This window comes from Mastomys coucha, unplaced genomic scaffold (assembly GCF_008632895.1).
Source record: "Mastomys coucha isolate ucsf_1 unplaced genomic scaffold, UCSF_Mcou_1 pScaffold14, whole genome shotgun sequence".
NCBI classification, from domain to species: domain Eukaryota; kingdom Metazoa; phylum Chordata; class Mammalia; order Rodentia; family Muridae; genus Mastomys; species Mastomys coucha.
The window spans coordinates 74,869,324-74,885,620 of NW_022196896.1; the positions used below are offsets into that span (position 1 = coordinate 74,869,324).

At 40.5% G+C, this 16,297-nt stretch overlaps 1 protein-coding gene across 3 annotated transcripts in view; it reads left to right on the top strand.

The window, feature by feature from the left end:
- Positions 1-8,033: 8,033 nt before the first annotated feature.
- Gls (glutaminase) overlaps positions 8,034-16,297 on the top strand; it is a 73,918-nt gene continuing 65,654 nt past the window's right edge. For 2 of the 3 annotated variants that reach the window (XM_031367431.1, XM_031367432.1), the window contains exon 1: positions 8,034-8,736. In XM_031367431.1, the coding sequence (XP_031223291.1) occupies positions 8,315-8,736 (422 nt within the window). In that variant the 5' untranslated portion in view covers positions 8,034-8,314. The remainder of the gene's footprint in view (positions 8,737-16,297) is intronic. The other variant, XM_031367433.1, reaches the window with a different exon arrangement.

Here is a 16,297-nt window from a genome sequence, read left to right on the forward strand (position 1 = left end):
CAAATAAAATAGACCACCCCACCACAGTCACTGCATAGAAAGTGGTTAAGTTTGACATAAAACATGTTGAATGTTATGAAAACAAATATTGTACTGAATTTAGTCTCAGGAAAAAAATAAATTACTTTGTTGAAAAAAAAATAACTCCAGTTCTATGGGGAGTCAACACCCTCCTCTGATCTCTGTAGGGGCCAGGTACACACATGGTGCACATACATATATGCAGGGAAAACACATACACATAAAATTAAAGTAAGTGTTTCTTAAAAATGTGAGCACGTAGGAGGCTATAGTAAATTCTACTTAAGCCAAAGAGAGAGAAAGGTCCAGTGATGGCCAATCTTCTCTGTCAACTTGACATACCTGGGCAGAGGGAGTCAATAAAAGAATAGCATGTTGTCCCAGATTGGCTGAGGGCATGACTGTGAGACATTTTTATGGCTAATTGATGTTGGAGGGCCCAAAGAAAACCAGGATTGAAATACATGTAGGAACTTCTATGATGTGGTTTTGAATTTGCATATGTTAATACAACCCAATAGTTAATCAAATTCAAGGAGCTGGTGGTGTTTCATGTGTAACAAGAAGTTCCAGAACTGACTCAGTAGCCCCAGAAGTACCAGAGGAGATCAGGCTGGAGAACTGGCTGGGTCAGTAGCCTCACAATGCCATGGAGTTTCCAGGTTCTTTTGCTAGCTCTCCCTTTAACTGGCCTTGGTGATTTGGGTTTGCTACGAGGCTGGCTCCCTTCCCGATAGCAGGAGGGTAGCAGCAGATTCAAGGGAATTCAGTGTTCATGTCTGGTCAGGACCAAAGCTGAGAAGTAGAATCAGCCTTGGGAACAGACATCAAAACAATGTTAACACTGCTATTACCATGTGGGACGCTCATGTGAGCTGAATATGTTCCTTGTGAGCCAAGTAGTTATTCCAGATGATTTGACTGGAGTCTCACTCCACCCCACAAATGAGTGGAGACTGAAGAGATGGCTCAGTGGTTAAGAGCACTGGCTACTCTTCCAGGGCTTCTGAGTTTAATTCCTAGCAACCACGTGATGGCTCACCATCATCTATAATGGGATCCGATGCCCTCTTCTGTAATGCAAGTATACATGCCAATAGAACATTCCTATAGACAAACAAGCAAGCAAACAAACAAATACTTTAAAGACCATAGACTATAGTTTAGTTTTAAAGTTCATGTATCTGGACTATCTAGAAAACCCAAAGCTAACTGTGTCCATGCTAACTAAAAGCTGCTGGAGAGATCTGTTGTTGCCCTGTTGATGGAGAATTTCAACTCCTTGGCGCAGCGTCCTCACTTCCTAATGTGCCTGCTCTGCTTCATGCAACTTACCTACTAATCCCACACTTGAGGAAATTACTAGCAAAGCAGACACTTTGAGCCTTAGGGTGCTTTTGCATCTACAAACATAACCTGCCTAAGGCATTTTTATTTTGATGGTTCAAATGAAATGAGGTCAAAGGGCAGCTCTAGCTGGAGGGTATGTTTCCATCAGCTCTATTAATTAGTCATGTGTCCTTATTAACTTATAATTTTTCTAGTCATAAAATTAAACAATTGGCATGTGCTACAGGATTACTACAAAGATCAATCATATTTTTAACCTTTAAGGAAAGGATTTTAAATTTGTCTTTTATTGATGAAAGAATTGTTTTTATGTTTGAGCTAGCCATTAATAGTTCTCTCGGGAAGGTTTTCAGTTAAATATACTACCTTGTATTCTGTGTACAATCTGCAATTTATTGTGGATTGTCCTCTTAAAAACTACTTACAATGTAGCTCCCTTGCTTACATATGTTACCCAGTGTTGACAGCAAAAGTAAAGAGTTGCCATTAATTAACTTATAATTTATAATAATTGTTAGAAAGCTTGGATGGCTTTCAACACGGAAACAAAAATACCTTTATTGCACTATTTCAAATAGAGTAAATGTGAGTATGACACTCCATATTTGCCTCAGATAGCTCAAATTCAGATCTTTTACATTGATATTTTAAGAGCTCAGTGATTACAGATACAGTTGAAATGTTGTGTGTGTGCCTCTGCCATCCAACTCCCCCTTATACACATCCAGAGATAAGAGCCACTGTCCTGGATCTGTCCCCCTTATACACATCCAGAGATAAGAGCCACTGTCCTGGGTCTGTTACTCATTATTTCTGCACACATCTCAAGTTTGTAAACTAGATATGTATGCTTTCTGCTGTCTTTTGGCTAAGTGTAAATTACATATGTATAAGCCCATAAACAAAAGTTTGTTTCCTGTGTTTTAAGTTTTTACAATCATGGCATTACATGTAATATACGCATCTCTAATTTATTTTGTCTTTCCTTAATTTTTGTGTCTTATCTACTTTAATAAATGAAACTGCGAGCTTGTTTTAAAAAATAGTCTACACTACTCTAGGTAGAAACGCATTTTCAAGCTGGGAGGTGGTGGGATATGCCCTTAATCCCAGCACTTGGGAGGCAGAGGCAGGCAGATTTCTGAGGTCGAGGCCAGCCTGGTCTACAGAGTTCCAGGACAGCCAGGGCTACACAGAGAAACCCTGTCTCGAAAAAAACAAACAAAAAAAATGCATCTTTTCATCCATCTCCTACTAATAAACATTTTGGCTATTTTCTAGATACTTAAAAAAATATGGAACAGAGTTGCGGTACTTGGGTACTTGGGAATAAAGCCCTACACAGAGCACACTGTGTTGCTGGTCACACGAGAATCAGCTAACAACACACCAACTCTTACACTCTGTAGTAGTCTTGTGCCTTTTCTTTGGGCAGAGGGAACCAGGCATTTACTTTCAAGTTAGGTGCTGAAAAAGTGAACCTATAGCTGGAATGCATTCGTGTTCTTTAGAGGAGCACTACTAATTTCTCTTTACCCATTATATCAAAAGTCATTCTGTACCCGAGGAGATGGCTCAGTACATAAAGGCTCTTGTCACCAAGCCTGACAACTTGAGTTTTCTCCCTGGATCTACATAGTGGAATGAGAGAACTGAGTTCTCCAAGATGTCCTCTGATCTTCATACATGCACCATAGCACATGCACACACACACACACATTCAGAGAGAGAGAGAAAGAGAGAGAGAAAGAGGGAGAGAAAGAGAAAGAAAGAGAGAGAGAGAGAGTTTTTAAATGTATTATGGACTTTAACTTACGGAATTAGCTTCGTAAAACAATTCCCATGGAGTTGAGCCATTGGTTTCTAGGTTGGTTTAATACCATCTCACTACTGGATGAACATTAAGTTCTTTTCTGGATCTGAGAAAATCTGTCAAATTGCAGAAGATGAGATAATATTAGACACCATACACCAAACCAAACATTACATAATTGATATGTGACTTTCTTTCAAATAGTCACCATTTTTTTCCACTTAAAATGTTCAAATACATATGATGTATTGTATTGTCAATCAAATGTTCCCTCCTTGAACGTTTAACTGTCCCTGAAAAATGATGCTGTACTGATGAACATTGTCATTAGCTGCCCACTGATTCTCAATTTCAACTGGTCTACAGCTTTCAACTGTGTTCATAGTTCTCAAATGTTCTTTATAATCTGTATGGTTGGACACTTTACTAGTTAGCTTAAGCTAAATTATTCAATGGTAATATCCTGTCATGCTAAGTGAATTACAATAAGGTTCAATTCTCTTCGTAGTATTTATCAGTCATAAGTGTCAGGTTTGCTTGGAATGGCCACGTTAAAAATGAAACCCTTTCCCTAAGCATGCCTATCAGTCTTGAAAGGGAAAGAGAGATGGCAAAACCAAATGCTGACACAACATGGTACAGCATGGCACGGCGCAGCACAGCACAGCACGGTATGGCACGGCATGGCACGACATAGCATGGTATGGCACGGCATGGCGTGGCACAGCATGGTATGGTACAGTATGGCACAGCATGGCACGACATGGTACAGCATGGCACTGCACAGCACAGCACTGTATGGCACAGCACAGTATGGCATGGCTTGGCACTGCACAGTATGGTATGGCACGGCACGCCATGGCACGACACAGCATGGCATGGTACAGTATGGCATGGCATGGCATGGCAAGGCACAGCACGGTATGGCACGGCATGGGACGGCATGGCACGGCATGGCACGACACAGCACGGTATGGCACAGCATGGCATGACTTTGCGTGTTTTGTCAAGGGCAAGTCTAATCCAAAAAACTGAAGTGATAAAGCCTTCTCCTTGGGGAGAGAAAAAGATATTTGGGGACAACACTACAGTCTCTCATGGAGGACATTTTCTTCTTGAGCAAGTATCACTTGGCTAGCTTTTGGATTATTTACAAAAGCCATGAAGGGGTGCTAATGTACCAAGTAATAAGACTCTTTTATGTCTGAGATAGGTTTAGTTGATTTAAATTTAAATATGAATTCACATAAAAATAAGAAAATCATTTTGAAATTTAAGGAGCAATTAAAAGTCCATGGCTTTCAGTCTGGTCTAAGTACAAAAAATATCAACTTACAAACTCAACTAACTGAAATGTTTACCATATCTCTCTGAATGAAATTATATGTGTCATCCCTCACCCGTCATCTCCTAGCCACCAGGGGATCCTCAAGAAAAAGTATTTTCAACAAGACCCTTCAAGTATGTGACACATATTTAATGAAAGTCCATCATTTTTGTGCTTTTACAATTAAGAAAGGTATAATTTCATTTATATGGATGACATATTTGAGAGGGCTAATGAAAAAGCCTAAGAAGGAAGATTTTAGCATGTAATTGCTATATGCTACGATATTTGTATATAACATGTAGATTCTCCCACCACCCCCAGTGAATCTTTCCTAATTTTTAGGTTATTTGTAAGTGGCTGGTAAGGAATCAATCTTTTCCACATTCCTTTTCTATTTTAAGATATTTTCAAATTTGTTTTCTAAAAGAAAGTAAAAGAGTTCATTCTGGGTGCTGGCTCCAATTCTTTAAATAGTATTTTTCAAGACAACTTTTTTAATACAGCACATAAGAACTGATCACCTCACCCAACAGTTTACCCCTCTGAGGAAAATCGTCGCTAACAGGATTTTATTGGCATTGTTCTAAGTGCTCACATTTGCTGTTCATTTAATCCCCACAAGTGCTAGTGTTACTTACATTTTAGAAATGAGAGGTTCACAATACTTAATGTAGACCTAAGTTCCACACTGGGAAACGCAGTCATGTTCAGCAGGGTTTTTCAACAAGGCGTATATAGGCCTGTAAAAGCAGGAAGTAGCAGCGAAAGATTGCTTAAAGGTTTCCTGAGCCTTCTACACTTCAACTAGCGTTTCAAACAAACCAATAGAAAGAGTGTCAGGAAGATCTCTTCAGCTTTAGTGTGAGGTAGTGGTTTCTCATCCTTCCTAATGCTGCGACCCTTTAATACTGTTCCTCACACAGTGGTGACCCCCAACCATACAGTTATTTTAATTGCAACTTCTTGACTGTAATTTTGCTACTGTTATGAATCATAATGTAAGTATCTGTTTTCTGAGGGTCCTAGGTGACCCTGTGAAAGGGTCGCCCAAACCCCCAAAGGGCTCATGACCCACAGGTTGAGAGTCACTGGTCTAAGAATTACTTTCTACTTTCCTCTTGGACAACAAGCACTAAGCTCGGTATTTGTGAAAAAGAAGATGGGAAATGTATAGAGAGGTTGCGTTATGATCTTGAGGCATTAGCCTTTCCTGGCCAGGAAGAACATAGATGCTCAGGAGCAAGCTCAGTGACATTCTTCAGCTTAGAGCACAAGCAAAGCACACGCATTCCAGTTTTTCCCTTGGATGGTTACATCAACAGGCCTGTGGAACTGCATCCTGCTTAGCAAAGTAGAAGTCCAAGAGAGTCTCTGCCAGCCTAACACACAGAACATTTCCTCTTGCAGGTATTTCCTTAGATTATCATACGCATATAAAGTGTTTTGATACTGATAGTTTGGAAAACAGGTGATATGGTTAATTTTAATATAATATAAACACAGTTTCCAAAGTTGTATGATTAAATATTATTGAAGATAAAAATATTTAAGATGAAGAAAAGAATCAAAATATCCTGCCATATTTCGATTCTGTTTGTAATAGTTTTGATTTGCTGTAGCTTTCTCATTAGTTGTTTCATTATTACCTCAGATGTTAAACCTTGGTAAACTCAGGTCTCCCAAATATTAGAAGTAACATTTGCCCTTTCTTATCAGTTCATTCTGAAAAGTACAGACTCTAAAAATAACCTACCAATAAGTGCCTTTTCTTTACTTTTATCTTTTTTCTTTTTCTACTCCTGTCTATATGCATGCATGCACATATGTGCAGTGTACTTTCCTCTGTGTGGAAGTCAGAGGTTCTAGAATTCACCTGAAGTTAGCGTGACTAGCTCTGAGTCCTAGGGATTCATTTGTCCCCCACTCTAGGCCTGGCTTGTAGGTAAGTGCCTAGCATCTTACCTGCAGATCCTCATGCTTGAGGAGGAAGCCCCTCTACCCCCTGAGTCATATCCTAAGTTCCTAATTGTTAAATATATACTAGAAAGTATTTAAACCTTTAATCATCAGAAGTCATTTCCTTGAGCAATGGGAGAAACTAGGAAACACTGGCATGGAGGCGTTGACTGGATTGGTGAGTAGTCTGGACGAGGTTGAGAAAAAGGAGAAAAGAGGCAGTAAAAAGTGATAACCAGTGTTTAAGAAACTGAACGACACTAAGGTTTGAAAGCCACCCATAAGCCAGTGAAAGAAAAAGTTAGATATTATTAAGGGTAACACTTGCTATCTCTTCCCCAGAACGTGTTGTTTTTCCTAAATAAATAAGTTTGATTCACTAATATTAATATTTTTGACAAGTTAACCTTAAGCAATAATAAAAGCCACCCAAGTAATTTAAAATTCTGGCTTTTTCTTCTACAAGGTCATTTCTTTCACACTTTTTAATCTAAAGAGCAGGTTAAAAAAAAAACTTGGACATGACAAACCTGTAGACACAGTCAGGTTCTTTAGTTACTAATCTGGTTCAACATGTACAGATTCATTGGTTTACTAAATCTGGTGAATTACACCCTTTCCATCTCATAAATATTCTGCTAACTTTGCTGAATCTATGCATTTAAGCCTATGTGTTTCAGGAAGTGGTTTAAAAACATTTTTATTCTGGAGTGGAATATGTGTACAGACTCAGGAAACATATGATGCACAGATCTAAAAGGATAAATGGATGAAGTGATGCTGGGCTGAAACAGTTTTGAGACACAGTATTCAAGATGGTTTTATTTTAAAATAGCTTTTAAAATAAAAAAAAAAAAAGGATCTGCAGTATTTTGCTTTCAAGTCATCTAGTACTAACTAAATAATCGCTGTTCAAAAAAAATTTGGAGAAGTCCTGTAGATGATAGAAGAGATCCACCCTCACTCTGGCTTTTTCTCTTTTCTTCGTTGTTCCTACGCTTAAAAACGTTCTAAATGTCTTAAGTTGCATAGCTGAAAGGATTTTGCTCATTTTTTCCAAAACATTTCGCTTCTGGGCAGTAGCCAACCATGGAAAGTTTTAAGCACATTTGGGAGAGGGATGAAGCCCGTCAGGGCGGCCTTGGCAGGACGGATGCCTTCAGAAAGGGCGGACACATTCCCCCTAGCCGAGGAGGCGAACAGTTGGTCTGGACCAGGCGATCTGCCACCACCAGCCTCCCTCCAGCCCTGGGCGGCCCGAACAGGCTCACTCCAGCTTCCTCAACCGCTCCAGGACGTGCTTCCCCACGGAGCGCACCTGCCTGGTGAATGGCCAGACTTGGGAGCTACGGGTCCTCGCCCAGCGTGGCCTCAGGTGGCCCGAGGCAAGGTGGGGGAAAGAGCGGCCGGCGGGGCTGACACACACGTCAGTCGTCCTTCTCCCCGCCCTCCAGGACCCCGCGGGACTGCGCACGGGCGCGGAGACGAATTTGACTGATTCGCTCGCCAATCAGAAGAGAGGTCGGCAGGCTGAGCCAATGGGAGAGCTTGCAGGGGGCAGGCCGTCAGCGTCCTCCCGCCCCCTCCCGGTTGGTGAGCCTGGTATGTCTCCAGCCCTCCCCTGAGCGTCCGTCTCAGTGCGGAGCTCGCGGCGGCCAGAGCAAGTTCGGGAGGCGACAGGCTCTGCGGCGGCGGCGGGAGCGGCGGAGCTGGGGCCACACCCCGTCGCGGACTTTTTTTTTCTCTTTTCGGTCCTCTCCACGCCGTGAGCGGGACACCGTTCCGGGAGCGGAGCGGCCGCCCACGCCCCAAGCATCCTCTTCTGACGAGCGGGCGCCGGCGGCATGATGCGGCTGCGAGGCTCGGCGATGCTACGGGAGCTCCTCTTGAGGCCGCCCGCCGCCGTCGGAGCCGTCCTGCGGCGCGCGCAGCCCCTCGGCACGCTGTGCCGGCGCCCCCGGGGTGGGAGCCGGCCGACCGCCGGCCTGGTGGCCGCTGCGCGACTCCACCCGTGGTGGGGCGGGGGCGGCCGCGCGAAGGGCCCCGGCGCGGGCGGCCTGTCCAGTTCGCCTTCGGAGATCCTACAGGAGCTGGGGAAGGGGGGCACGCCGCCACCGCAGCAGCAGCAGCAGCAACAGCAGCAGCAGCAGCAGCAGCAGCAGCCAGGGGCGTCGCCACCCGCAGCCCCGGGCCCCAAGGACAGCCCTGGGGAGACCGACGCGTTCGGCAACAGCGAGGGCAAGGAGATGGTGGCCGCGGGCGACAAGTGAGTTGCGTGGGTGAGGCGGAGGGGAGGGAGGGGTCGGGCCCTGGGCGGTGGGCGGCGGCGGTGGTGGTGGCGGTGGTGCGGCATAGCAACGGAGGTTCGCGGAAGAGAAAGAAAGCGATGCCAGGCGGCCTGCGACGGCTGTGCCATGTGATCAGGCCCGGCCCGGCCCCGCCCGCGCCCCTCGCCTGCTCCCACTTCCCCTCCGTGGCCGGCGCGAGTCGCCCCGGGATGACGAGTGAGCGCCGGGAGGGTCTTGCCTGCTGCAGCCCCTGCCCGGGCAGAGGCTGCTGTCTGACCGCGCCGCGGGCTCAGCGCCCCGGCTCTGCGAGGGTGATGCCACGCGAACCTCCATCTCTCCCGAGTGACATTGAGGGAGTCGGGCGTAGAGCGAAGCTTCTACCTTTCCGATTCACCTTTTGCCAAGCCACAGTTGCCCCCCCATTCTGTAAGCCTCCTCCGCCACCCTCCCACTGGATGCCAGATGTGGCCTTGGGTTCTTAATCCTCCTGAGGTGGATCGTTTTTGGCGTGCGTAGAGCCATCTGGGCCACCGGAAATAATGCTTCAGAAATGAGATTAGGCGGAATAGGGACATGTGGCCTAGAGGACGAGGCACGCAGCATGGACCACCTGTTCCTACCGGGGCCAGTGATGGCTTGTCTGATGTCTTCTGTGAGATGGACAGATTTTTTTTTTTTAGAGAATAAAATTGTTTTAAAAGCACAAAAATGAAGCGTGACGTAAAATACACAAAATCTAAGTAGTTTTGGGGACTTGGTTGTGTTAGGATGTTGACTCATTGTGTATATATAGCATGGGAATTTAGCCTAAAAGCAAAATTGAGTTTTCTTAAATATGGACACTTTGCTGGATGTTTTTGTGTAATATAACTAGTTTTCCCAACTAGGTAAACACTGACTTCTAGGCTTTTTCTGTATTCTATTTTTCTGACTTTATACTGACATGGTGTATCCTGTTTTGCATTTTACTTCTCTTCCAGCTCTGCATAGTAGCTTAAGTCAAACTGAAAGTGTGAATTTTATGACTTCAATCTCAGGCCTGCTTAATATTTCCTGTAATTGATGTTGGTACCTTCCTAAAACATTCCTGGTTATTTTCCCAGGGTGAAAAATGCTATTTAAAACAAAATGAAATAACAGCAACAACAAAAAAAACCCTTAATAAGAAAAAAGCCACTTAATGATGGTATTCTGTGATAATAGCTTTGTACCCCACAAACTAGCTTTATGCATGGGCACATTAGTACATGTGTTGGATTAGATGACTCAAATCCCTTTTAGTGTTGTTTTGCTTTGTTTTTCCAGACAGGATTTCTCTGTGAAGCCTTGGCTGCCCTGAAACTCACTCTGTAGACCAGGTTGGCCTCCAACTCAGGGATATGCCTGCTTCTGCCTCCAGAGTGCTGGGATTAATAAAGGCACATGCTACCTCCTCTAGGCTTTATTTTGTTTTTAAAACCTACACTTTGGTTAAATTTACACCTCTAATGTTTTAGAAAGTAGAATACGTATTCACCTTAAACATCATTCATTGGGTTTACCAGGCTTATGGCACAAAAAAACCATTACTCTTAATAGTTAATATCCAGGTTGCAGGATAGGAGGTGCTTTCTATTAAAGTACTCTAGTTCTGTGTGTGTGTGTGTGTGTGTGTGTGTGTGTGTGTTTTCCCAATTACTCTAGTGTCCTTTTTAAAAAGAAAACAAATCAGACAGGAAAATGAAGTTTTGTTTACCCAGAAATTTCTGGTTTCATTGCCCTATTGGTATTAATAAATCATCTCAAAGCAGTAATTTAGGAACACTATTTTGGCTAATGTTCCACCCTGTTCCTTCTCATCTTGCCCAGCTGAAGAGCCCAGTTTAGGGAGGGAATTCCCCAAGATTTGCTCAGATTCCTACAGAGTGTTAGGTGCTAATAGGATAACTTTATTTACCATAGTTAAGGTACTAGACTGTGTGTGTGTGTGTGTGTGTGTGTGTGTGTGTGTGTTTGCACCAAAATTTAGATAACAACTAAAAAGGTTCAGAAACAATTCAGAAAGGATAGTCATGAGAGCTTTCAATCAAGGATTTGGTTCAACCCACAAGTGTCATGAATGTATGTAAAAAATGAAGATAGGAAGAAAGTATAATTTTGTTAAAGTTTCTGTTTGATCTGTTTTCCAAAAGTAAAGTTTTCCTCTTTTGAACGCTTTCATTTTCTGTGTATTTCTCTTACTTAGGCTAGGAGATCAGCTCCTCTTTGATCCAGTTATCTCTTTCTAAATGCTCAGCCTCTAGAGCGTGGATCTTCCTTAGTCAGCAGCACATAGGACTGCCAGATTTTATAGTGTTACTAAGAAATGGCCATGTGAAAATTAAGAGCTGCTGTTTTATACAATGGGCATGTGTTGAAGGCTACATAGCTTTATTCACTAACAATTTGTTCTTTTACCCTAAAAACCTGTTGTGGGTGTTGATCTTTGAATTTCAGACTGTCAATATTTTAGTTCCCAGAGAAAGTTTATCTTGAAATAAACATGTCTTACCTGAAACTATGTGATTTGAACAGTTTACATTTTTAAACATTTTAAACTTTGCTAGGAAATAAGGTCAGAGCAAACAATGCTTAACCACAGCACTCTCATTAGTTCATATTGCTTTTCCTTTCTTAGTTTGGACCTTATATTTTTATTAACCTTATCTTAAATTGTAGATGTTGAAATATGATCAAGTTGTTTAGTTATCTTTTTTCCAAAAACCTGTAAAACTCTGAGCTAGTATCACCTTACATTATATTGTCTACAGACCTTCAGTCTGATAAAGTATGAGTAACATTTTAATATCTAAAGATAAGCATAATGACCTTTGCGCAGGCTCTCTCTGTAGTAGTTTTACTTCATTTTGTTATCATCATTCATTCCATCATTAAAAACCAAACAGTTTGGCTTGTTTTTTATTTTTTGTTTTCATTTTAAAACAGTTGTGTCTGCTTTCCTGTCCACTTTGGAGTGTCCTTCCTCACTGAGGTCCTTATTTCTTTTCCTACTTTACCTTCTTTTTTTTTTTTTTTAAAGATTTATTTATTTATTTTATGTACGTGAGTACACTGTAGCTGTCTTCAGACACCAGAAGAGGGTGCCAGATCCCATTGCAGATGGTTGTGAGCCACCATGTGGTTGCTGGGAATTGAACTCAGGACCTCTGGAAGAGCAGTCAGTGCTCTTACCCACTGAGCCATCTCTCCAGCCCCCTTTACCTTCTTAACAGGACTTCTTTTTCTTTAGCTTTGGTTCTATCTTTGTATAGACTGTACCTTAGTTTCTTAACACAAGCATTGCCAGATTCTTCATTTTTTTCCCTAATTGTTTGTGAAATTGAATTTAGAATTTTAATGTAGGGTATCCCTTTCAGAAAACTAACGTGGAGTAGATTGTACATTGTCAGTTACAAATCCGTTGTGGCATTAAGAGCTTTGATTTACTTGCATGTTTGCTTAACAGACATTTTAAAAGAAAGCAGATTTATATCCTCTATTAAGTGGGACACTCAAGTTTAGCAAAGCCCAGAACTTTCTTTTAGTAAATGATGCCTAGGAAAGGCTGGTGTGTGTGTGTGTTTGTGTACATCAAACTACCTTTTATTTTTGACATTTTAGTTATTAGGGAAAAGAATTAGGTTGAAATACTAGTATATAGGTACTTTTTACAAAACATACCTTTTGTATGGTACAATACTGAAAATACTTCATTAAAAGAGCCATGAGGCCATTTTCCTCTGTCATTTCAACAGGTGTTAAGTAAGATGATCACAAAGTAGTAGAAAATAGGACACTTTGCATTGTTGGTATAAAAGTATAAATTTTTCCACTAATTTAGAGAATAGTTTGGTAGTTGCTAAAAAACTTTATGCCCCTTATGCAGTAACTGTGTTTGCTTGTCCCCACAAAGTATGGCATTTTAAAAATGTGCATTTAAGCACACAAGAGTATTTAAACTTAAAAATAAAGTTCACACAAAAGTGATTTCACCTAGCTTCAAATGGTATGGTAAGGCAAATTTTCATAGTTCCTCCCTTTAATAAATGGAATGTGAGGCACACAAAAATTATTATATTGTCCTTTGTGAGAGTTGAATTTCAAAGTAGGCTTTAGTAATATGTGCTTCAAGTAGTACTGAAAATGAAATCGCAGGTGAAGATAATATATTTTGGTGTTGGATATAATAACTTTTGAAATAGGTGGCAGATACGTCTATGATCCTTCTGAATTGCATCTACTTTGAATTTCTAAAGGTTAACATTTACAATTCAGGGTTGGAGAGATGACTCAGTGGTTAAGAGTATGCACTGCTGTTCCAGAGGATCTTAGTTCAGATCCCAGGGTCATGTCCAGTACCTCTAACTTCAGCTCTAGGAGACCCAACACCTACTCCTGCCCTCTGCAGACACTTGCACATGCATGAGTTCATATGTTCACATAGATAAACTCACAGAGACATACTTAAAATAATAAATCTTTAAAAAGTATTACAGTTTATTTAGAGTTAAGATTGAAAGAATATCTAGTGGTGTGTTATATGTGCATGCGTGCACACACACACACACATATGTACATGCTTCTTAGTCATTATTTTGTGGTTTCCCTAGGAGTAAACTTTCCTGCTTTTCTTTTTCTTTTTCTTTATTTTTTAACAATGCAGAGGATTAAACCTAGATCTTTCACATACTTGAGCATTATGCTACTAAACTACCTTTCAACACTGTAGTTTTAATGGGAAGTGAAAACTATTGACTATAAAAATATGACAAAATGCCGTATTTTTGAAGCCTAGTATTTACATTAAACCATGCATCTAGAAGTCATTGATAAACATGAATATGATTTGTAATTAACTGAATGGTATTAATGTAAATAAATATACATAAAGTTCACTGAACACAGAAATTTGAGTCCTGAAATTTTAGCTTCTTGCTTATTTAGAAGTCTGCCACCTACAAACTTTAGGGAGCTACCAAATGGAATTTCACCTTTAAAAACATTTCTTTTAATGTGTTTTGCCTGCATGAATGTGTATGTACAGCACATGCATGCCTGGTGCCCTCACAGAAGAGGGCTTTGGGTCAGCTATAAGCCACCCTATGGGTGCTGGGAATTGAACCTGGTTCCTCTGTAAGAGCAACAAGTGCTCTATACCACTGAGCCATCTTAGCCCACAATTTCATTTTTTGTATATTAAAAAAAGCCACAAAAAAAAGGAAGGGTATTGTTTTTCCCTGAAAAGTGAGTGTCATCTGAAAGAACAGGTTTGTGAAGATACTTGGGTTTCTTCAGTTTTTAAGACATTTGAAATTGGTTTTTAAAAAAATATTTATATTCTTGTAATATTAAGGTAAAAAAACATTCTTTAAATAGTTCAGCAATATCTATATAAATCAAGGGTATATTTTATAGCTATCTGGATATTTTCATCTAAGTTAGTTACTAGTAAGAGGAATGCTTAAAGCTAGGGAACAAGTAACATTTTTGAAATTTGTGATTATTAATATTTGACAGTATTGCACATAGTTGCACATAGAGACATTTACTCCAATTTTACCCTAGACCGTCCCATTATAAAATTGATTTGGCTATGAAATAGTACATAGAATTGATGTCTGAACTTGATAGTTTTCTGACTTTGATAAAGTAGGAGTAAAATGGTCTCCTTTGTGAGGTATCCATTCTCTGTTTGGTATGTAGCATTCAGTATTCTTTACTGATTTCTAAAGAAATGTTTTCATGAAAGTACTACTTTCAAGGCATAGAACTTGTTTTGGTATAGTAAATTTACCAAATTAATTTGGTGTACCAGTTTAATAATTTTAAGGAGGAATGTATTTTCATCTACTTATTTCTGGTACAGTTTTAAAAATTTTAAACTTGTCTTGATAGTTTGACAGGCATTTCCTTGAATCTTTTTGTAGAAGTTATTAAAGTAGTACAGACTTTGGAGAATATTTTTTAACTTATATGAACTCATAAATTACTCATTTTTTGGGATCTGGGCTAAACAAATATAAAAAGATTTATTCCTTAATATTTTTGATACAGTATCTTACATATTGGAACAAAATACTTCATTTATAGAAAGGGATGGGCTTACTCTTGTGCTAAGATATAGTTACTTGCAAGAGGTTCCCTTGTTTAGCACCAATGGCATAGTTAAGTAAATTAGCCACTTTTTTTTTTTTTTCTCAAGACGGTGTTTCTCTGTATAGCCCTGGCTGTCTTGGAACTCACTCTGTAGACCAGGCTGGCCTCGAACTCAGAAATCCGCCTTAAAGGCGTGCACCACCATGCTCAGCAATTAGCCACTTCTTAAGTTATGAGGAACTGGAGTACTAATGTCGTTAGAGTATAGCTTTTTCTATGAAGTATATGATCTTAAAATTTAAAGAAAGCCAAAAAAAAAAAAATTAGAAGGACAGCAAAAATGGCAGTATTAGGAGAATGTACATGTGTTCCCACCTCTTAATAGTTGCTTCTAAACCGGATTCCCCTTCTGAGTGGAAACATCTTAAAAAATGGAAGATGCTTGTCACTTAAAATTTGATAACCTCTTATAACTGGTTGTACAAGAATAACAAGTATTGTTGCACCAAGAACATTCTATAAAATGATTGAGAATGGATTTGGGTAGTTCTTTTTTATTACCTATTTTCCAATTTTCCAATCATACAAGCTAAAATAAAATCCTCAAACATTAAACTTGTAAATTCTAATTTAGTTTTGATGTAAGCCTCCTTGGAGATGTTGAGAATTTCTGCCATATTAAAACAATAAGATTTTAAATAGTTTTCATTACATTTTTTGCTATTTTAATGAAGTGTCTATACTATACTCTAGCAGACTGATACTTTAAGACAAGTTCTGATAAACTTTGCCTGTTAAAGGCAAGATACTATGGAGTCACAGTTTTTTGGGATTCTCTGGTTCTTAGAACTTCTCAGGTCAGCTGTGGTACAAAGTGGTCATCAATAGTGGGTAAATGAAGAGTGTTTGTTTTCCAGTGCCGTGAACTTCATTTATAGAAGGGAATGACCATGACTTTTGGGGATTGGTTCTAATGCTTTGAATTAATCTGGCCCTCAAAAGCAGGAATCTTAAGTGTCCAAATGCTGAAGGTCCTTGTTCCCAATTGGTTTTTAATTGATCAGTTAAGAGCCAGTGGCCAATGGTTGGGCAGGTAGACTGAGGCAGGGCTTTGAGATTGGTGTGGGCTAGGAACTGGGGGAGAGGAAAGAAGCAGAGATCTTCATGATGGGGAAGAAGGGCCAGACCTAAAGGACCACCGACATGTGAGAATCAGGGAAAGCGGTCCGTTCCCAATTGTGTTTGGAGTACCAGACATAAAATAGAGATTTTTAAAAGATGTTAACTCAGGGATACTGGAGGGGAGTGTTTGCTAGCAGCGAGAAGGATTAGAAATGCCCAGCCATTAAGTTAGTTAGTCACTGCATATCAAAATTAGAGAGAGAAAGAGAGAGAGAGAGAGAGAGAGAGAGAGAGAGAGAGAGA